At 41.1% G+C, this 23,848-nt stretch overlaps 1 protein-coding gene and 1 long non-coding RNA gene across 2 annotated transcripts in view; both read left to right on the top strand.

The window, feature by feature from the left end:
- The first annotated feature begins 1,145 nt into the window (after nucleotides 1-1,145).
- LARP4 (La ribonucleoprotein 4) overlaps nucleotides 1,146-23,848 on the top strand; it is a 39,445-nt gene continuing 16,742 nt past the window's right edge. Inside the window, 9 exon segments of the mRNA XM_072990898.2 lie at nucleotides 1,146-1,322; nucleotides 11,780-11,924; nucleotides 13,768-13,920; nucleotides 14,745-14,820; nucleotides 16,099-16,235; nucleotides 18,866-18,969; nucleotides 20,536-20,646; nucleotides 21,916-21,969; nucleotides 23,308-23,517. Of these exon segments, the coding sequence (XP_072846999.1) occupies nucleotides 1,263-1,322; nucleotides 11,780-11,924; nucleotides 13,768-13,920; nucleotides 14,745-14,820; nucleotides 16,099-16,235; nucleotides 18,866-18,969; nucleotides 20,536-20,646; nucleotides 21,916-21,969; nucleotides 23,308-23,517 (1,050 nt within the window). The 5' untranslated portion in view covers nucleotides 1,146-1,262.
- LOC144586330 (uncharacterized) lies at nucleotides 2,236-2,541 on the top strand. Its single transcript, XR_013541104.1, has 2 exons — nucleotides 2,236-2,366; nucleotides 2,399-2,541. It is a non-coding gene; the product is annotated as an uncharacterized LOC144586330 (long non-coding RNA).

Genomic DNA, 23,848 nt, shown 5'->3' on the forward strand with positions numbered 1-23,848 from the left:
AAAAAACCAATTTCACAACAGGTTTCCCAGAACTGAGATTTGCATTTATTTATTTAAAATATTTGTACCTCGCCTTTATCCTTAAAGAGGCCCCAAGGCAGCTTACATCATTGAAAGGCAAGATTTAAAGCTAAAAATAATGAATGGTTTGCATATTAGTATGTAGTCAGTGGTTTTTAATTCGAATTATCTGTGCCCAAGGTGCTATAAACTACAGGACAAACGGCCAACGGAGGTGCTGCCTAATAGGGCTACTGCTCCGACACGAATCTTCTCTTTCCTGAACAAAGTCCGCCATCCTAACGTGTTCTCCCCTGAACACAAGGCGGGGAGACTTCCGCTTGTTCGGGCACAGGTGCCGCGGTTACGGTCACTACCTGCAATCCTCCCTCCTCTCCCAGTACAAGGCCGGAAGTAAAACTCCGCCCCCCCCGTTCAGAGAATGGTATGCTCTGTCTTCCCGCCGGCGCCCACAACTGCTAAGGCATTGTGGGGGGGGGGGGTGTTAGGGAGCCGCCAGCTCCCTCACCGCCCCAGCCCGCTCGTCCTCTCTATGGGACTCGTCAGTTGACCGCTCGTGGTCCGGAAGCGCTCCTAGGCGCTGCCCCGGAAGGGGAGGAGAAGGGCAGCGTGGTGGCGATGGCGGCGGCGGCGGCGGTGGGGGCTCGGCCCTGGTGCTGAACGAAGCACTATCGGCGGCAGGCGTGGGAGGGGGGGAAGCCGGAGGCGTCGGCGTGGGAGACGGGAGGCGGAGCTCGCCTCTTTCCCTGAGGAGTCGGGCTTTCGTTGCCGGCGCTGGGAAGCCAAAGAAGATTCCTAAGGGGGCCTCCTGTCAGGCTTAGGTTGGGGTCGGGAGGGTAAAAAAAAAAAAAGGACTGGTGGGGGGGAGGGAGGAGGAGGAGGAGGAGGCTGGAGAAAGAAGATGCTGCTCTTCGTGGAGGTGAGTGAGAGAGTGGGGGTTGCGCCACGTGACTCCTCTCAGGCGGCGCGTGCCCGGCAGCCCTCCCGCCAGGTGGGGGGAGGGGGGGGAATAGGATTGACACAGCAAAATATCTGTGCCTGGTCGCCCGCGCGGAAAGGAACCCTTGCATTCGAGGCGCCATCGGGGGAGGGGGGAGGGTGAAGGGGTGTGTGTGCGCGTGGAGGGGCCGCGGCGGCGGGGGGGGGAGAGATAGAGAGAGTCAGGCGGCAGGCCCAGCAGTGGCGGAAGCAGTGGCGAAAGGAAGAGAAGGCGGCCGGCTAGCCGGCTGACTCGTGCGCGCATGGACACGCGCTCCCTGGCGCTCCATAAGGGCGAGGAAGATCACGCGGCCGCCGGGCGGGTAAAGTGGCGGAGGGGATTTTTCTACGCTGGCTTAAGGGGGTGGGGGGGGAAGAGGGAGAGAGAGGTGTTGTGGCGGCGAAGGATGAGTCGGGAGGTCACTCTGTGGCGGGGAGGGAGGTGTGCCTGCCTCGCTGGCCTCTCGCTCTTTCCGTCCAAGGACACGCGTCTCCAGCGGCTGCTGAGTGAGGAAGGCCTTGGTGCGGCCGAGACTCGTGTGTGTGAATATGAGTGAAGAGTTCAGGGGAAAGGAAGCGTGGCTCGGGTAGGGAAAGCGAAGCAGGCCCAGGAGGCATGAGTAAGCGGGCTGGAGGATGCAAGGGTTTGGGTTTTTTTTAAACTCTTGGATCGAAAACGTGTTCTGGCTTTTGTGGACTACCGGTTTGTTTTGCTGGGGGGAAAGGGGAAAAAGGGGGGGTGGGGAAGCCGTTTGGGCGAAGGGAGGCCTTGAAAGGCACTGCGGTGACCTTTTGTAGAAGTTCCTGTCTAGGGGCTGCTGCGTGGAATATGGCCGGGCACGTGTGAAGGTTACACACTCTCTGAGGCCCATGCTGGGGAGGAACACGACTACTCCACAGCCTTGCCCTCCTTTAAGGAAATAGAGTTTGGGAGGGTTGCCCCCCTCTCTTTTTTTCTTCCCTTTTTTTTCTTGTTCTGTTCTTTTACCGACAAGCCCATGGCAAGAGTGCAAGTTAGTCAGCTGACTGCCTGACTTTCTCTTTCTTCTGCCTAGCTTTGAATAGACTCCAGATTGTATTGTTCTTATTGAAGGAATGTAAGATTAGTAAAGCTGCAATTTGAGATTGGCTGAACTGTGTCCATAAACAGCACATTTTAAAGAAGGAATATTCTGGAGCCAAGGATGATTGGAGGACTTGATCAATTTATTTTCTGCTTCATTTGGAAAGTAATGTGGCATTATTTGACTTAATTGAGCAGTATAGTTTAAATTTCATCTTCTAAATGGAAGTTTTTTTCCCCATTGTCCCACAGTTTTTCATCTTGTGTAGTGTCAGGTTTTTTTCTGAAGGAGCAGATTGGGGAGGTCTGCTCCCTTATGTAGTGTATAAAATGTAGATATACACTTTATACATTTTCCAATAGCATGTGGAAAGGTTTGTAGGTCAGAATGGAGAGTACACTTGGAATAATAATGTAAAATAAATGCAAGTAAGTTGAGCAGTTCAGTTAAGAAAAAGAACTTTTTTCAAAATCCCATGCATAATTACTTTGAAGTAAGTTCCACTGGATTCATTTTTACTTCATTTGTGTACAAGATTACAGTCTCAGAGGAGAATGCGTTTTTCAAATGCATGTTCAGCAAAGCCATTGACTTCTGTCAAAACTATGTAGGTAGAATCTATTTATTTGCCATATGTCAAGTAAAATGCAGGGCATTGCCAAGGTTTTAATACCATTAGTGTTTAATAGAGTAATGTGGCTGTCCAGTAATATATAACCTTTAGGTCAATGTTTTGTTGGTCTTACTGGACCTGGTGTACAAGTCAAAAAGCTTGTGATATTCATAACACAATCTGATGTCCATTAAAAATTAAGTCTTAACTGAATTCAGAGGCTTCGTTCCATCTGTATGTATACAGCATTTCAGCCATAAGGTGGGGAAATTGATGAAATTAATGTAAGAAACTATGATCTGAAATGATTCAGCAGATGGAGAAGCAGCCATTAGCAGCAAAGTCACTACATTGCATTGTAGATATTGAAACAGTTTGATTAAAAAACAACAGGGAAGAGAATAACAAATATGTTTTTTCCTGCTAGTTTAAATTTTTCCTTTTGGAAAAAAGGATACAGTACTATGTCATGATTAATCATTTATTACTATTAAAATTACGTTTTAACATTGCAGCTTGTAAAGTTAGTGTTTTCTGAAATAGCTGAAAATAAATGTTTCTGAGGCAAAAATTAAAACAAATGTCTAGATTAATTAATGTGGGCCACATTACCTGTTGGAGTGTCTTTCCTCTATGTTGTCTGCCTGACCCACCAGATCCTCCCCAGCTAGGCTCCTCCATCTAGCCACCCTGAAAGGCTTGGAAGTCTTCTACTAGGGATAGGGCCTTCTTGGTGGTAACACCAAGATTATGGAACCAACTCCCAGAGGAGCTGCTTGTTACCCCCTCCCTGTACTCTTTTAGAATGCAGCTAAAAACACTATTCTTCACCAACCCCAGTTGAACTTCTCACTTCAGACTGAGAATTGACTGTGCCACTGGGCTTTATAGTTTTTAGGTTTTGTTCTATTATTGGTATGATATTTTAGTGCTTAGTGTTTTGTTATGCTGTAGTTCTATTTTAACTGTTTGCTAAACAGCCCAGAATAGTGCATCGGTGATAAATTAAAATAATAAATAAATGCATACATATCTGGAAGTTAAGTCATGACAACTGCCAGTCTGAAGAAGCTACAGTACTTGGATGAATAGTGAAATGTTTCAATCTAACAAGAAAGAAGTCCAGTTGCCATGACTCAGATTCCAGATAACCTCATGTGGATGACAGAATCTTCAGAGATAGATTCTTTCTTTCTCTCTCTCTCTCTCTCTCACACACACACACATACACACTCACTCACTCTCTCTCTCTGTAGTTATAATTGTTGGAGATTAGTTCAATTTCAAATGCATGTTGTAGGCACACCATATGTGTGACAGCTGTTTGATTCATACTTGATTTTTAGTTGATCACAACAGCATAAATGAAATTTTAGGATACTACTAGTTAATGTGAAACATGTTTGTCTGCAAACACACCTCTAACTGAGCATCTAAGAATGCATGCTTAGATTCAGAGTCTCAGCAAACTATTTCTAACCCTGTTACTCAGTTTGATTTCTCTTTACTAGTCCTACAACATGAGGCTCCATGTCTAGCAGATGTTCCTCTATTGCTCTTAGTTGGCTGTGGTTTCTGGAGGTGCACAACAGTTATTAAAATTTAGATTGCCTTTTTATGTAGCACCTTGTTATGGCATATGAATAGACCTGGGGGATTGAAATGACAACAGAATTGTTGAGAATTCCAACTTATTTGTAAGTGGAATGCTTTTCATCGTTGTTTGATGACATCTACTTTGCTCTTTTTGCCAGGAGGAGCGTCTAAGCTAATTGAAAGATAAAGAGGAAATAAGGTTTTCTGCTTACAACATATCAAGCCATTGTTGTTTGCACCCCTAAAAGGACAGCAGCAGAGATCAGCAGTAAACTTTGTCTTTAGGCTGTAGGTTGTTAGAGTGACAAGTGAAGACTTCAAATGCAAGGAAATTCTTCTGCTTCCTCATTAGATTCAACTTAGTTTATCAACTCCCTCTGGTGGGAGGAGTCATATCAGGTATTTGGGCAGTTTGTACTATTCATAAACAGCAGGACAATTCTTAGCAATTCTGGCTACATTGACCAGTCTAATGTAGAACAGAATTGAGAGGCCAACATCTTATTCCCCATCACGGCCATGAGCTGTATAGCTAAAAGAGAGGCAGAAAGGGAATTGCATGTGGTTGATTGAAAACTGTGCAAGCATATGGTAATGCTGATGGTGAATCTGGATGCCATGGCCAGTACTTCCATAGTTACCTAGCAACTACAGTGGGGTCTTGACTTAAGAACGGCTTGAGTTAAGAACATTTTGACTTAAGAACCACTCTCATAGGAAAATATTGACTTACATACTTAGATTTGAGTTAAGAACTGAAAAAACACCAGGTGGGAGGCAGGGAAAGTGCAAAATGTGAACTTTCAGTTAACTGTTGGCCAGTGAAAAGGGTGCCTGTCTGCTTCCTCACTCCTCCCAGCATTTAGAGAGTGGATTGGGAGACAGTCTTCGGACTGCCTGGTACTGTACTGCCTGGACTGTATTTTCCCTGCCTTCCCTGAACCTTTCTTGACCTAAGAAAAAAAGAAACATAATATCCCCCTCTAGTGGTCGAAGGCGGAATAGCAGCTTCCCATTAGTTTCTATGGACGGAAAAGAGCAGATACTGATCAAATGGTTTTCAATGCATTCCTATGGGAAATGCAGATTTGACCTGAGAACTTTTTGACTTGAGAACCGCCTTCCAATACGGATTAAGTTCTCAAGTCAGGACCCCACTGTATATGTGTATGTTCATATGTGGTCTTGCCAACATCATGCTTGCTAGTCCAGCTAGCCTGAACCTGGCTATAAAATTTGTATTACTCAGTCATTATAGACAGCTGAATCCTAAGCAGTTCCACTGGATTTGTGCGTTGGATTTTATCCATAGCCTGTTGTGTGTTCTTGACTTCTAGTATAGAAAATACGTTTAAAGATTCTGCCTTGTTTTTAGCTTTTTTGGTTTATATGAGGTTGCAGCTATTAATAATTCCACCCAAAATAAATCAGGAGCATTAAATAACCTGTATAATGATGTATATACTTGCACTGTGTCATTGTTGCTCATACTCCGGCTAAACAGACGCCACTGGCACAATAGGTTACCTTGTTCATCTCCACATGTTATCTGGGGCATACATGGGAGCACAGGATAGAAAATAGGAAAGGAAACCCTATTGTGTGAGTGGAAGACTACTAGCTTGATCTGGAAGAAGCCTGCTGAACTATATGTTGGGTGAATTTAGTAAATGTAGAATGAACTGCTCAAAGTGGTGGCAGTCTGTCTGCCTGTTGCAGAATGCTTTAGCTCACTTTGAACTACAGTGAGGTGGCTATCAAAATGTTGGGGAATGACAGTGATAGTGGGCTGTTGCTCTCCGGTCCTGTCTGTGGGCTGCTTGCCTACATTTGGTTGGCCACTGTGAGGAAGCAGAGTGGTGGTAGGTAGGTAGATATTGCATAATAATTCTTTTGTTGATTTACCTGGCTGGATAAATGTGAAAAACTAAACAGTGAAGTGACCTTGTTCTGTATCATTGCTAAAAATGTTTGACACTGCTAAGTGTCTTGAATTCCTCCTAATGGGAGCTGTGTGACAAATTCATAGGGCAAAATTATTTCTGCAAGCATAGTGTAAAATTACTCCCATGTAAATATGACCAGCATTACTCTTTAATGGAATTGTACATTTCCCATTGTAACCATTGCACTGTGCCCCGATGGAAAAACTTCATGAATAGGACTTCCCCCTCGGTGCCATTATGACTACGGAAGGCATAATATACTAAAGAGAATGTTGCCCATAGGTTGACAAATAAGCATATTGTAGGTTGAGGGTTAGAATTGCACAGTATGCTGTCTTACTTATAGTACCTTGGTAATGATTTATTTAGCACCAGTTTTGCCATACTTAAAAAAAGTCAACCTTACTATGCTGGCAATGATGCAAATGTTAATTTTTGTAGAAAACTATGACAGTTACTTTCCAATGTTTCATGTTGTGAAGTGAAAGTTACTGGTTCTGCCAGTGTGCATCCTGTTGTTGTTTTTCTAAGACATTTCTGCTAAAGGGGGATGTGTGCATCTTTTAAATATGTAAGTACTTTTAATTTGTTTAGATTATTTTTACTTTCAAAAAGCTCTGAGGAATTTCACCTTTTCCCATTGATGCACCTCTTGGGAGCAGTCCACAAATACTTTAAAGCTGCAGTCTTAAACTCACCTACCTGGGAGTAAATCCTTTTCAGTTTGGTGCTAATAATAATAATAATAATAATAATAATAATAATAATAATAATAATAATAATAATAATAATAATAATAATAATAATAATAATAATAATAATATCTTAGATGCCTTGGATGAAATAAATATTTAAGGCCTCATACAGTTAAAATAAAAGTAGGAATTTCTTCTGAGTAAACATGTATAAGGAGTGCACAGTAGTAGTCTAGTTAAATTCTGCTGTGTCCAGTGTAGCTGGCTAATTAATGAGTTCATCTAGAATTGCAACCTAAAATCATACCATCATAGGATTACCAGATGCATACTCTCCAGGCCAGTGGTCCCCAACCTTTTTGGGACTGCAGACTGGTCGGGGGGCGGGCTCTATGCGCAGGGGGTGGGGCTTGCACGCATGTGTGACCGAGCGTGTGGGTGGAGATATGTCTCCGCAGCCCAGTTCCAGCACACACACACACACACACCTCTTCTCTGAATACTCTAGTTTTGGCTATCTTCCTGATAAACTTAGTCTCAAGGCCAAATACAGTTGTTATCACAGAACAAGGACATTGCTATTCCTGCCTGTTGTAATACTAATTTGCACAAAGAGGATAAAGAGAGTTGCATTTTTAGCCCAAGAAAGAAGGAGAAAAGTGCCAAAACTTGCCAGTTAATCTTTATAAAATGAGAATCTGCACTGCAAAACTGTTCTTATGGAATGGCAATCTTATGCAGCAACTTTTGTTACTTAATATAAAATTGCAGGACATGGTTATATGTAGGATTTTGTTTCTTCTTTTGCCATTTGACTTTTAGACTTCAGCAGAATGATCATGTGTGGCATTCTGGGCTTGCTAGAAGAAACAAATTTAGTGCAGATAGATCTCTTTCAAACAGCCCTCTGAATTTGGTCTCTCAAGGTTATTGCTGCTTAGATAATAGCAGTTCTGCAAACTACTTTGATCCATACCTTCAGAATAGCAGAATTCTTGCCAGATATAAAATTCAGGCAAATAGACCTCTTTATCTTATGTCTTATTGTTAGCTGCCCAGAGTAGACTTTGGTCTAGATGAGCAGGGTATTAATCAAATAAATTAATAAATAAAATTATCTGAAGGACTTCAGAACAAACTTTTAAATTTGTATGATTATTAACAACAAAAACTGTCCATTCTGTATGTCTGTTTATAATACTTGGAAGTTTATTTATTTATTTTATTTATTTTATTTATATCCCGCCTATCTAGTCGATAGACCACTCTAGGCGGCTTACAACATGGGACAGCACTATAAAAACAACAGAATTACATAATAGAAAACTTTCAACAATTAGGTTAAAACATTAGGAAAGAAAAGAGAAGGGGATCAGGAATTAACTAGGAGGGAAGGCCTGCCGAAACATCAATGTTTTTAATTGCTCTTTGAAAATACCGAGCGAAGGGGCCGCGCGAATATCAGGGGGGAGGTTTATCCACTGAGTTTGTGTTTTTAAAAATGAATGTTCATCCCAGGATAATACTAAAATCCGCAAAGATTTCTCTTTTTTCTTGTTGTAAAAGTAGCATAGTACTATTAGGAATTTGAAAGTCATGGTGTTAATTATGCATATAAATACTAGATGGATTTTGAGGGTTCAAGTTTTTAAAAGTCAAGGTATTTTCATTAGACAGGGATCTTATGTACATGTCTCATTATCAACCAATATCTCAGTAGGAGCTAAAATTTCTGCCTGTACTACCTTTGCAGTTTTCTTTCTCTCCTTCAAAGTTTGTGGATAATTAAATAATATGTGAAGCATTTAGAATTAAAACTTTGAAAGGTCCTCACCCTGTTGCTCTTCCTGCATTAGATGAATAAATGTATCTTAACCACAAGGTTGCTCAATAGGCTGAAGTAAACATTGTAGTAATCTTTCAGCTGAATGAAGAAAGCGATCTGATTCTCATTCTGGAGCAAAAGAACAGTTTTTGGCAAGCCAAGATTTCTGTGAATGAACCACTTCTGCCTAATTCTCAGGGCAGAATTAGATGAAAAGTAACCTCAAGTTGTATTCTACTTTCTCTCATACAATCTTTAGAAATCTATAATCTTTAGGAAAAGAGGATGGTGATGTGATGTTTCTTTGTTTTCCTGCTCGCCTCAGGTGGGAATGGGCAGAATTACAGAACTGAAGTATTTTCTGTTCTCTAACTAGAACAAAAAGCAGAACATACTGCATCAGCTGTTGGGATAAGAAAGGAACATTCTCAACAAGTTTTTAAATAGAGTGGTTAAGAAGTTGCAGTTTTTTGTAGTCACTTTGTCAGGTTTGGGTTTATAATAGCTTATAAAAGTATAACTTCATTACTGAGGTCAACCATGTTTATATACTGTCCTATATAAAAAGGGTCATGTATTTGGCATGGTTACCTCATATTTACGACCATTAAAATGTTTGTGACATTAATTTTGTCATGTGTGAAATCGATGGTCTGTTTAAGTGCTCTTGAGGATGATATTCGGATGAAATACTCCATGTGGAGCCTCTGCTTTACTCTTTATATATCCTTGTTGCAAATCCAGTGCTACCTGGTGTTGTGGAGTAACAGTTTCACCTTGTCCCTAGGGATAATTTGCAGGTGAAGTGGTTGACTCACATTATTGGGGAAATATTGTATGAGAAACTGCAGGTAGCTGTGTAGTGCATAAAATATACTGGTGCTTATATATGTTCTGATCTTGATGGGGTCAAAAGTGTGTATGTGGCCATTTAGAATGCTTCCTGATGTGTATTTTTCCTTTGCTCTGTGGACAGGGTATGGTGCTAAAGCCACTCCTTGATGCTAGAGAGACTCCAGAAGGCTAGACTCTGGAAATTCAACTTCCTTATTCTCTGGCCTGTGCTCCTCTGTGGCAAGATGGTCAGTGCTTGTTCAGTATCTTTATATTGTCTTAATAAAAAGGCTTAACTTCTTTTTTGTGGTGCATAGTATAATTGCTTTGTACAGAGAGCAGGTTTTTATATTTCTCCTCAAAGAAGTTAATGGAAAGTTTATGGAAAAGTGAAATATCCTACAAACCGGGGTTTCATTATGTGCTAGAGCAAACGTTTGGTCATGCCGATAATTTGGTTCCCTGAAGCACTACATAATATTTTTAGGCTTCTAACTTGAATGCCCTTGGACTTTAGAATAATTCAGAGTTTAAATTCACTGATCAAGGAAGTGCCTTACTGGGAAAGGCAAAGTTTTGGCTTCCCAAATGTTGCTCAAGTTATCTGTGGATTACATTGATATTGCAACATTAAATACGATGTTTGTATAGAAGGTGCTGGATTGTGTTTAATTACTTGGTTTCCTTAACACTTGGGGGAGCATTGACTTTTGTTATAAGTTCTTTGGGAGATTGAGCAGTTCTTATCACCATTTCTATAAAAGCAGTGCTTGAGTGGCAGCGGCTGCAAACAGATAGTTTGTGAGTAAAGTTGCCTTACAGGACTCTGTGGAGGAAATGGAGGAGGTGATTTTTAATTTTGGCTTCTGGAGTCCATTTGCCTCAGTTTAACTGTTCAGGAGGTTCAAGGGGAAATACTGAGCACCTGAAGAGGTGCTGAGGACTGCAATGGAAAAGGCAAATTGTTGATAACTATAATCTCTGGAGTAGGTGGCTTTGCTATATCCTAGTCCCTAATTCCCGAATCCTCAAACAGGAAGCGAATTTTGGGTCCAACCCAGTAGATGTATATTAAAACACAGCTTTGTTCACTCCGTGATGAGTGATAGCTGTGCAAAATACATTTTCAGCTGTCAATAAGCACTTTGACTGCTCAATTTTTTAAAAACAAAAGAGCTTGTGATTTAAATACTAATAATCCCATACAGAATAATTAAGATTACATGAAATTGTGTTACATAGTGTTTTTGAATAGTATGGTTGCACAAAATAATTGCTTCCTGATAAGCGGTGTGGATTCTGAAGTCAATAACAACATTTGTGTTGCTACTGAATTCAACACATGAGAATATTTAGTGAATTCATAGACCTAAGTATTACTTTCTGAAATTGCTAAAGTCTGCCCAATTTTGGTACTTTGACCAATTGCAGTCCTGGCTAAATAGTTTGAAACCTCTATGGAGAGATTTCTAGGTCTTGAAGGGCTCTGATGAGTGCAGATTACTAGGGAACTCTCCGAAATACTTAATTCAATGTCCCAGTCCAGTGGAAGGGTTCTTGAAACTGGTAGGTCCCCACCTCCAAACTACTCCAGTTTCAGAATTGTGCCATGTTAACCGAACATCATGTATCTGTTGTACGGACTCACACCTCAGTTATTAGGAGAGCTAGGGAAATACGTGTCTTTATTTCTATAATTGCTGCAAAGTGGGAAGAGAAAAGTGTTATTGGTCTGGCTGCAGTGTTTTTAAATGATTGTACAATAGCTTCTAGCAGGAATGGTTTTCATTCTCACATGTGGAGACACCCAAGATTTCTTTGTGGAACTTGAAGTCATACAGTATTTTTAATGGCAGTGATGACTATATGCAGAATGGCTGCAGTGAATGATCCTACATAAATTACACTGCTCTTTTTGCTTTTTACTCTGACTGCATGGAATGGGATCTTGCTCCTAGTTTTTGCACTGCTTCGGGTAGAGGTCTGACTGAACTTGTGATGTTTCATCCTGAAAACATTTTATGACTACTTGCAAATTCTGCAAAATAGTCTTATTTGCAGTTTGTTATAACGCAAGTGGCACGCAGGTGACAATTTCCTTTATAAAGTGTGAAGTACAGTTCTCCAAGTCACAATTGAAGAAATGTTGCAAATTTCTTTTCAAGTCTTTGTTATTTGGTAATGCACGTCTTTTGTTTTCTCAGCAGGTAACATCGAAAGGTGCAAGCTTAAATCCTAATGCAAAAGTATGGCAGGAAAACATGCAAGGGAACTCAGAAGCTGTACCAGCAACTGATGGCACCGAGCAGCCATGGCAGGAGGCAGCAGCTGTGCCTGGAAATTGTACAGAGGGTGAGATATCAAGATTGTGCCTCCAAATGCTAGCATTGGCTTAATCCCTTGCTTAGTTAGGACTGTGGATATACACGTAGTATGTGTTTAAATCCATCAGTAAACAGTGACCAATGCGTCTTGTCCTTAGAAGCAGAGTTAAAATGGTTTTGAATTTTATGGCAAGGAAAGATCATGAATTTTATGCCAAAACAAATGAAAAATAAGGCAAAAACATTGTGGCACCTTAAAGACTAACCTGTATATTTAAATATAGCAGTCTTTAAGGTGTCACGAGATTTTTATCTTCTTTATTTTGTATTTGGTTTTGGCCTGATGTGTCAGCACAAACTAAAATGGTTACCACTTCTAAAACTATAGCTACGGAAGGCATTGAATTTTATGTGTTCAGGAAATTAAGAAGCAATAATAATAATAATAATAATAATAATAATAATAATAATAATAATAATAATAATAATAATAATAATAATAATAGAACTGCTTCTGAAACTCTGAAAGAGTTTCAAAGGCCCAGTGATGACCAAGTATCGCGCTAAGAGGGAAACAAGTTTCTAAATGTACAGAAATGACACTTTTTCTATTTCTGTTTCTTGTCTTCTTTGTTAACTTTTCTCACTCTTGTCTGGACCTTTTCTTCATCATTTCTGTACTTTAGTGAATACTTGACCCTGTGAACAGTGAGATTATGAGATCTGAGGGCCATATTCAACTCAGGTAATCTGAGTTTTTCCTGACCTTATGATAAATCTAGCAAATGATATAGGAGATGAATTGCAACTGATAGAATAGCAAGCAACTCTTAACAATTGCAGAACTAGTGTAATTACTTGTGGAGTCCAGAAATACAAACCATTTTGTGGGTAAGCTACATTAATACTTGCAATGTAGAAGTTTCTGATCATATTAAATGCAAAAGGTTAGTGGCCCATATAAACTTGAAAACTAATATTCCACAGAGACAGTGGTTATTTTCTAATTCAAGGGAAGATCACTAAAAAGGAGGCCTTAAACATTGTGAATTCTTTATTAAGTTCTTCTTTAAAAGTCTGATTATGACTGTTTGAATAATGTGTTAATGTACCTAATGCCTTAACAAAAGGAATGATCATATTGGAATTTGAGATATGAAAAATGCTTCTATTGATACATGAGATACCTTTCTTCTTTAAGAAGCTGCACAAATTAGTATGCCCTCAGTGAAGCATAATTTCCTCTATTATCCTAATTGGGAAATTAAGATCTGTTACTTAGATAAAAGGGAAAACCATTGTTAGTAGAAGTCTTTTGGATTGTTTACTGGTTTCATGGGCAGAAGACTCTTTCACATCTTTAGACAAGATATGGTTGTCCAAATATTATTGATATGGTCTGTGTATATCAGAGATAGTATTTTCCTTTCCCAGAAACCCATCATATGTATTTCCTTATTTCTGATAGTTGGCAAGGATGATCACTTCTTCGAGGTCAAGGCATGTATTAGGCTGAGTAATCTACCAGTTACTTTATTACAGTATGTTTTGAGACTACAGTAACAGTTTAGACCTGCTGTTTTGTATGACAAAGTAATGTCATTGTTGTAGAATGATACACTTTGAATCCAAAGTGGAGGAAATAATCAGAACATATGGCTGTGGCTTCTACTAGTAAGTCTAAAGTAAGTTGATTGACTAGGGGATTAAAGATGCAAGTAATATAGGAATGTTCTCATACAAATATATGCATGTGATTTTTAAAAAATAGCATTGGTAACAATGAATTATGAGATAGTAGAATGGAAAGCAAAGGCTTTCAATGCTTCTCATATTTTTCTTTTCACTGATTGCACCTCTGTTTATGTCAGGTAACGAGGTTGCTGATGACAATGCCAAGCAGTATGAAGCAATGTATTCATCTTGTGAACTGTCAAGAAACAGTTCAGGTATTGAGGAAACAGCTGCTAATGGGATGGTTTTGGCACATGAGGAACTTGGATACCAACTCTATGATGTTTCAGGTAAGTTTCCAACCTGCAATACTAGATCTCCTAAAATCTTTTTAGGTAATTCTCAACATTGCCCTGGGATTTCCACATTGTATGTGTTAATTCTCTAGATCAGCAATATACATACAATTTCTTCCCCATTTTATGTGTCATTTATGTTTCAACCTTCCAGTTGTACATATGGTACAGCCATTGTTGCGTGGAGATTCACTATGCCAGGACGTTATGTTTTGACACGGGTGGGTCTAGGTCTCAAACGTGTGTTTCTGTTTTCTGACCTTAAAGGTTTTCTGTTTCATTCTCTTACTTTTAAGTGCCTTCTCAAATTCCAAAACTCTGCCCAGAGTGTTTGTGGGCTGTTTCTTTTCTGTATTGCTTAGCAGTGAAACTTCATTGATTTTAATGATTCCTTCGATTAGTAGCATGGTTTATGAATTTGATAATCCTGACCCTAATTTCAGCTCACTGTTTTCCTTAGGAAACGCTTTGTTCCTCATCCTTAGCTCCCAGGCCATTTTTGGACTATAATTGGTACAGCCACTTGGAAACATATTGAGCTGATGTTAAAAGAACAGCACTGGCTGTTAATTTGTTTCTGAGACAAAATTTTGGTGTTGGTGCTGGCTTTTGAAATTAGAATCAGTTTGGCACCCAATTATCTGCTAGAACATTCCTCCATTTCCCAGCCTGTCAATACTTTAAGGTAATCAGGGAAGGCTTTTTCTTGAGTATAGTATATTGTGATAATAAGAAACAGAGTCTTCTTTACTGTGGTGCTAGGAAGAAATTCTTAATGCATTTAATAATTTATATATAACTTCAAATGTATTTCTCAGGTGAAGGCAGCCCTGCCATTTCTACAGAAGACATGAAGGAATGTTTAAAGAAACAACTAGAGTTCTGTTTCTCACGGTATCGTGCTCTTCAGTAAAACTATATTGATAAGCATAGTTTGAAAGTGTTAATTGAAAAATGTAGTAGCAAATGTCCTCCAGCAATTCATCAAGTTAATAATTAGCACCACAATGGTGTGGCAGAAGCAGATTGGAAGTATGCTTCTTGTCCTAGTGAAAATGCCTAGAGTGGTCGTATTGACCAGATAGGCGGGGTACAAATAGAATGAACGAACGAACGAACGAATGAATGAATGAATAAGACTGTGTAATCAAATGAGGAAGCCATATTTTTTTTCTGTTAACAGCTGTTCACATTTCCTTAGAGGAATTATGTACTTAAGGGTTCTTACCCTAATAACACTTACTAAAGATCTTTGAAGTAGACTAGTATGCAAAGTTCAGCTGAATCTATAAAGCAAATAATTCTTTGTATTACTATTAAGACACAAGAGTACAGGTTTATTATTGCCATTTCATATAGTTTAGGCCTTATGTGTAATTTCATCCGGTATTTTAAGTACAGCGGTGCCTCGCTTAACAATGTTAATTGGTTCCCAAAAAAACATTGCTACGGGAAAACATTGCTAAGCGAAACACCATTTCCCATAGGAATGCATTGAAAACCGGATAATCCGTTCCAATGGGAACGGATTACCGTCCTTAAGCGGAAATCGCCATAGGAAACATCGCTAAGCGAAACGCGGTTCCCCCATTGGAATGCATTGAAGCCTATTCAATGCATTTCAGTGGTTTTGACAGGTCCGTTTTCGCTATTTTTAAAGTGTCTTAAAATGTTCAAAAACTGTTTTAAATGCTTGGAATCGTTAGTGCACCTTGTAAAACCTTTGCAAACTTAATTTGAACAAAGCCAAATTAAGTTTGCAAAGGTTTTACAAGGTGCACTAACGATTCCAAGCATTTAAAACAGTTTTGAACATTTTAAGACACTTTAAAAATAGCGAAAACGGACATTGCTAAGCGAAACAGGGGGACCTAAACTGTCATCGCTAAGCGAGGCAAGGTCCCGAACATCGCTATGCGAAATTTCCCCATAGGAAACATCGCTAAACGGAGCGCAAGATCGCTCCAAAAACCTCATCACTAAGCGAATACATCGTTAAACAAGGCAATCGCTAAGCAAGGCACTACTGTATAGCATTGTTGGAAAATTCCGTAGGCATATAGTATATATATGTAAATGTATATATTGTAGAAGTACACATCCTGCATTGTGCTTATTATTTGTTTTTATATTTAACTTATGGTTAAATGCTTGATGCCTTTTTTTTTCTAGTGAAAATCTATCAAAGGATCTTTACTTGATGTCCCAAATGGACAGTGATCAGTTTATTCCAATATGGACAATCGCTAACATGGAAGGAATTAAGAAACTGACAACCAATGTGGATCTTATTGTAGAAGTGCTGAGATGTATGTCTAAATCTTTCCTGTGGCTTTGTGCTAACTGCATTTATTAGAATATGGTTTATATATTGTATCTCTCTGTGGACCAGTCCTTTATACCAGTGGTCCCCAAAGTTTTTGGGATCGCGGACCATTTTTGGGGTGCAGGCTCGGTGCACGGACCGATTGGGGGGCGGGGGCACCCCCCTGCTGGCGGGTGGGCGTGTCGCACTTGCGGAGGGGCGTGTCATGCTCACACACGCGTGCTGAAAGGGGAGCCTGAAACTAGACCTCCCACCTCCACACTTGTAAGACATGCCCCCCAAGAGTCCTGTCTCTCCCACGGCACTGCCACTGGTGGGCATCACTTCTGGCGGGAGAGATGGCGGGGAGGGACCAGAGAGCCACCCGGGTAGTCTCCATGCTAGTCTCATGACCAATCAACTGACCAACCAACCTTGCTACCAGGAAGGCGGGTGGGAGGACGGGATCCCCCCCCCGGCTTGCTCCACCCGGAGAGCAACAAGTGGCTCCGGCAGCAGCAAAGCAGCCCTTCCTCCAACCCTCCTCCTCCTCCTCCTCCTCCCCCCCCCCCCCGGCCTGGCTCTTCTCTTCAGAGCTTTGCTTGGTAACCAAGCAGCCCTTCCTAGCAGGCTCTGAGGAGGCGATCCCTGGTGTTACCTTTACCTTTCCCCAGGACGCGGCAGCACAGGTTCTGCAGGAGGACGTTGGGAGACTTCTGATCCAGGCTTGCCATCCTGGCATTGGCGGGAGGGGAAAAGGTGCACCCTCACTATCAGTCCCCCTCCCCATCTTCCGAGGGCCGCTTCTCCCCCGCCCTGTCTTCGCCTACCCTGTTATTTAAAGTGCCATTTTAATAGAACTGGCAAAGGAAAGGTGGAGGGAGAGGGGCAGGGAAAACCACCATGGTTTTCAAAGGCGGCCTCACAGTTTGGGCGGTGTAACACCGTACCCTTCCCGTCACGAAAATGCGGCCAAGAGGTTCCGCTTATTGATGAATAAGCGCTGTCATAAAACATGGGACGGGGGTGGGATGGGAGAGAGTGCTTCTGCATCTACTACGGTAGGCCATCAAGATTGTTATATATACATATATATTTAAAAAGACATCCCTACCCACCCCTAGCTCTGCAGCGTAAAGAACACCCCCACGCCTCATGAGCAAGCATTTGTTTCAGGGAGGGACAGAGGAGTAGGAAGACTCTCCCCCATTAAAATGTCATCCTTCTCCTACATATGCATGATGTGGGAAGAACCTATTGTGCCCAAACCTCTGGGTACTTTTGGTGAAACAGCCTCTCACCCTTTTATTTCCAGCCTCCCTTCTCTGTCCATAAAAAGGCCCCTAGCCCCGCCTCTCAGAAGATGCAGCCTCCCTTGCAAGGCAGCCGAGCTGAGACTCTCAGCGGGAAGGGGGGGTTCTGTCCGTCCGTCCGCCTGCCGGTTGGTTCCTCCTCCCTTCCCTCTGCACAAGCCAGGGCTGCAGGGCGAAACCCGAGGTCTCCAAGAGAGGGGAAGGTGTCCAAGCAGCAACAGCTCCGTGCCTCAGGCAGGGAGGAGAAGGAGCGCAAAGCCAGGCAACAAGACTTGATCAGACACACCACCTGCCCCTCAAGGCTTGGCGCGGCAATAACAATAGGGTGGCCAGTACAGCATGTCCCCCCCTTTTTATATCATGTACCATGTGATGCTTCTCCGCCTCCTTGCCCTCACAGTGGCACAGGCTGTTGCATGGCATGGTGAGAGATGCAGTTGCCTCTCCGTGGGCAGGGTCACGCTAGTCTAGTGTAAAGGCTTCAGTTGACCTACTTCCTTGTTCTGTGACATGCCGGCTGCGAGCGTGACACGCCCCCACGTGCATGGCGGGCCGGGTGGAGGTCTGTATCGGTGGCCCGGTTCTGGCAAGCCCACGGACCGGTGCTGGGCTGCAGATCGGGGGTTGACGACCCCTGCTTTATACTATTGTGCTAAATCTTGTACTCTTGTAAAAACCAGAGCTTGATGACTAGCAGCTGGAATATGTACATCTGAAACCACACGTGAAATTTTCATCATTATTGGAAATCTGACCCTCCTGAAACTGGAATATGGAAAGAAATCCTCTTCTAAGAAATTTTGCTTCCTTGATTTAGTTTGACATAGAGTATTTTACAAATCTGTACTTATTTCTGAAGAAATGAAAGTGCTTTCCAATCTCTTGATGAAAATTTGATATTCTTTGTGATTTGGTACACATTAAAGCAAAATCCTAGCAATTTTCAGATGCATGTTATTGAAAGAAAATATTTATTTATCCCAGGTATGCCATATAATTATTTAGGAAGGATTAAATGCTAATAACTGTGCCTGGTCTGCTTATTATGGTCCCAGATGCAACTTACTAAAGCTATTCCACCAGAGGAGAAATCAGTATTATGAATATGAGCACAGTTCTGTTCTTGAATGCTTATTAGAACTAAGTGAAATAACTATTTCAAAATATAAGCTTACATTTGGACAAAGAGGAATGGGGTGGGTGATCAAGAAACTTAGTGTATTTTATGTGTCTCTCTCTGGGCCTCACAGTCTTCTACCTCTTCCTACCATTTGAAATGGGGAAACTGTTTTTGAGATTCTTGTTCTGTGCTTTCACTTAGCTTCCCCTATAGTCCAAGTGGATGAGAGAGGAGAAAAAGTTAGGCCAAACCATAAGCGATGCATTATTATTCTCCGTGAGATCCCTGAAACAACTCCTGTAGAGGTAAGAAATTTATTTGAGTGTTATAGTCAATGTGGCAATTTGGAAAGGTTTTTTTGCTGGAAGAAAATGTACTTAGATATAAAATAGTCAATCAGTTACCAAGGTTAAACTCTATTAAACATTGATATTGGTGCTGTGAAGCAAGTTTTGACCCACTTTGTATTGATAACCTTGCAACATGGTGGTTAAACTGCAGTATTGCAGCCAAACACTACTCACGACAAGGGTTCAATCCCAGGTAGCTGTCTCAAGGGTCACTCAGCCTTCCAGCCCTCTGAATATGATAAATTGAGAACCCAGCTTGCTGGGATGGGAGGAGCAATGTTTATCCTGCATAAATAAATTGTAAACTGCCCCATGGGGTGGTACACAAGCAGCATACCTTCAACCTAGCTTTTGGAAATCTGATTTCCATATACAGTGGTGCCCTGCATAGCGATGATGATCCATTCCAGATAAATCGTCGCTATCTGGAAACGTCGCTATACGGGGGCAGAAAACCCCATAGGAACGCATTAAACTCCATTTAGTGCGTTCCTGTGGGGGATAAACTCACCGTTAAGCGAAGATTCCCCATATGGCCGCCATTTTCACCGCCTCGGTAAGCAAGGAATCGGCGCGAAAATGCTGCGGGCGGCCATTTTCTTCATCCGGCAGCCATTTTGAACCGCCGATCAGCAGTTCTGCAAACATTGCAATGCGAAGATCTGTAAGCGAAATGCTTACCAATCATCGCAATGCGATGTTTTGCCTATTAAAACATCACAATGCGATCACAAAAGCGATCACAAAAAATGCATCGCTGTGCGGATTTGTCGTTAAACGGTGCGCTCGTTATGCGAGGCACCACTGTATTTCCTAGAATCTGTAGTGATGTGTATTGTAGTTAGGTAATACTCCTGGTTTGTTATGATTACTGCTTCAAGGGTGAGTTCAGGAGAATAGAAATACATGGCAATGACCCTGTATGTAAAGAATAGCTCTCTGTCAGTCACACTACATTGCAAAGTGTGATCAGGTGGCCTTCTTTCAAAACAAAAACATACACATTGGAATTGGAAATTTTAAAAATGGATGTTTGACTTGTCACACACAATTTCTTTTTAATGTACATAGATTAGGAGGTGTATATTCGTTGTTGGCATACATAACAGTATTTCCTTAGGATCAAATACTGCCTTTTCTAATAGAGTTGAATAGTGATATTCATCACATTGGTTGGACAGTGTCATCAAAGCGACCAACATGAATTTGGCCCAGCTCTGGGAGGCAGTAGAAGACAGGAGGGCCTGGCGTGCTCTGATCCATGGGGTCACGAAGAGTCGGACACGATTAAACGACTAAACAACAACAACATTCATCACATTATGAATAGTGATGTTAAAGTATTGTGAACTCCATTTAGTTTTTGACACAAGTGCTTATATGGCAGACCATCCATATTGGTCAGTAGCATGTGTCACAGTTATACTAGTCCCCTTAAATGTGGTTTAGATTAATTTATTTTTGCCTAGCTGTTGAATTTCAATGATTGATCTTTCCGTTTTGTTTTGTTTTTGGCTCCAGGAAGTAAAGGCACTGTTTAAAAATGAAAGCTGCCCCAAAGTGATAAGTTGTGAATTTGCTCACAATAACAACTGGTACATTACATTCCAGTCAGATACTGATGCACAGCAGGTAAGATCTTATACATTCTTTAGCATTTCCTGTGTTGAAGAATGTGCTAGCAATATGAACAGCTAATAACAGTCTTGAGTCTCCTGCCTTTAAGTTGTTGCAAGAATAAAAGTAGACCATTAAACAAATGGAGCTAAAAGTATGTGTGTGTGGAGAAGGTGGGGAGTGCAATAGCAAAAGAATGGTCTGAATAAATAACGTGTCATAGAGCAGTTCATGTTGCCAACTCACTTTGACTTGCAAGAGGTTAGTTCATTGTATCTGAGGTGAAGTGTACAGATAAGATACCAAATTATAGGACCTTTAGAGTAAGTTTATCTCTTCATTGCATCAAACAGCAATTGGAAAATCCACATCTACGGTAATAATGAATTCTAGAGTATCTTCAGAGTCAGTCAGTTCAGCATGGGTATCTCTGAACTCTCTTCTATCAAGGACTAAGACAATTTCATCTTCTGGTGTCTTCCAGATGTTTTAAAATATAATTCCTTATATCTCTGGCCACAGGCTGAATTTTATGGGCTATTGTGAATTCTTGTCCAAATTGTCTGGAAGACATATGTCAGAGAAAGCTTCAATATGGAATGTTTATTTTTAAAGCGTTCATTCTGTAGTAGTGTCATGCATGTACTGTCAAAACTGTACACAAGTACTGTTTGTGACTTCGAAAGAGAAGGATATCTGGAATTTGTCTTTAAAGAGATGGGCAATGTTGTCTCTAATTGTTATCCCTCCTGTATGTGGGGGTGGGCGGGCTTTCATCTAAAACTCAGAAGTTAAAAGGCATCAACCCTGGCTGTGCTGATGGAGTTCTGTATGCCTGTGCGCACCTTAGAGGGAATGTTGGAGATGAATAAATCGAGATAGTTTGTCAAACACCAACAGACTTCAAACAAGAGTCTCTTCAGCAAATTCTTTTGCTGCACTAGTGACAAAATACTGGGTTCTGCTAGTACAGTTAATGTCATATTTTTTCTGTGTGTCAGAGTAGTCTGCATGTGGAGCTATACATCTGACTTGTCTGTCAGCTTTCAGGAAATGAAAGGGGTAGAATTCATTTTAAAAAATCAGATGAGACAAAGTACTTTATAATCTTAATACTCTAGTGGCAAAGTCTTATTTGTTCCTAAAGTATCCAAATAGCCTGCATTCTTCTTACATTTTTATTTGGTGTAGCTTCAATTTAGGCAAATAGTTTCAGAAACGGCATTGTTTTAGAAGTGTGGTTGGCGAATGGAACTCTTACTAAATGTTTTCCCATATGTATAGGCTTTTAAATACTTGCGAGAAGAAGTGAAAACCTTTCAGGGCAAGCCTATAATGGTAAGTCTTGAATTTTCCCTGGTCTTAAGTCATATTTTGGTATTTTTAAAATGGGCTCTGTACTATAATTTAAAGACAAGGTTGGTTCAGCAATACTTTATTCTTGATCTTCTGATTATTGTTTTTGAAACCATAGTTTAACAGTACTGTGGCGAATAGGAGTTTCCTCTATTATGTTTTGGGACTGTGACCTTCAGACTTCCCAAGTGACACCTTCCAGAATTGTACTGCAACTGTTACAATTCTCCAAAAGTTCCCCAGGCAGAATTCTGGGGGTTGCAACCCACAAACACATACATAGCTCTATACTCCAGTGCTGCACAAGAGCAGGCCTGAGGAGGGCACTGGCAAAAGCAGTAGCAGTACCAAGGTGGCCTCCCCTGGAGCCTTGTGTGCTCTGCTACTGCAATGATTAGTGGCCAAAGCATCCAGCAGAGGGAAGCTGATGCTGTCCCCTATCACCCAGAATGTCCAGTAGATGTGCTGTTTTTGCCCTTCTTTCAGAAAAGGAGCACAGTACTATGCAGTCCAGACAATGGGGAATGTTGGTGGTTTCCCTCTCTCAGATGCTTTGGCTGTTGTTGGTTACTGTGCAGTACCCAAGAGAGACAGCTCATGGGGCTGCCTTAATCCTAGTTGTCATCACTCACAGCTCCAATACAGCCTGACCTTCTGGACATCTGTGGGGTGGTGTTACTTCATGAAGAGCTGGGATGTGGAGGTATGCAGAATTGTGTTTGTGGTCTTAGGATCTTAAATTTCTGCCTGGGGAATTCTTTCAGAATTCTGGGATTAGCTTTCAGAATTCTTAAGATTGTGGGAGGTGCTGCCTGGTGAAATCTAGAGGTTGCAGTTGAAAAATACAAAAAGAATATGCTCTATGTGGCTAATGTTATCAACAACCATAATTAGTCAGGTTTTAGGCAGCGTTACTGCTGATGTAAGCCTGTTGTGGAAGAGAGGGATAAATTTTCATATGAATGGGGAAAGTGAAGGGTGTTCTTGTAGCATACATTCTAGGCAATAAACTGATGATAGACAGTTATATTGGATAAAGGTTGATCCCAGTAAAACTGGTATTTATTGAGTCTTTACCCTCTAGAAAGGGAAAGGGAAAACCTAGTCTTTGTCAGAAATTGTTGAACCACCTCATTAGCTGAATTATCCCTTTTAATTGGATTTGTACAAAATCCAAAGGTGGTGCTGCAGGCTTGTCCTCGGACCAGTGATGCAATACAAAGAATGGTTGTAGCTTCCCATTTTCTATTACTACAGATTAATTTTGTGGTCACCTCATCATTATGATGAATGTCAAACAGTTTCGTTTTTCTTTTGTAGGCCAGGATAAAAGCCATCAACACATTTTTTGCAAAGAATGGTTACCGTGTGGCTGATTCCAGTGTATATGTTCAGCCCGTTCAGACTCAAGCACAGTTTGCCTCACCACTGTTTATGCAGCCTGTATATAGTCCTCAGCAGTACTCCATCTACAGTATTGTGCCTCAGACATGGTCTCCAAACCCTGCACCTTACTTTGAAACGCCACTGGTATGTAGTTGTTGTTTGCGTTTAAGATGTGAATAACTTGGGTTTGATTTATTCTGAAGACTAAAGAATATTGTACATCATGATGAGTGTTTTTTTTAAAGGACAGCTTTTAAAATCCTTAGATATTTTCAATCTGTAATGGAAAAACAGTAGTGTTGTTAAATCTGGGCCTCTTCCAGCTATGCACTGCAATTAGTCCTCTTGGTTTGGGAAATAGGACAATGCCATTTCTAATAGTTTACACACAGTTCTTTTGATTCCAGATTGGAGACAGGGAATTATCTCCACGGAATGTCATATTTACAGGGTGGATTGGAGGGGGTGTGAAGGA

Source organism: Pogona vitticeps, chromosome 2 (assembly GCF_051106095.1).
Source record: "Pogona vitticeps strain Pit_001003342236 chromosome 2, PviZW2.1, whole genome shotgun sequence".
NCBI lineage: Eukaryota > Metazoa > Chordata > Lepidosauria > Squamata > Agamidae > Pogona > Pogona vitticeps.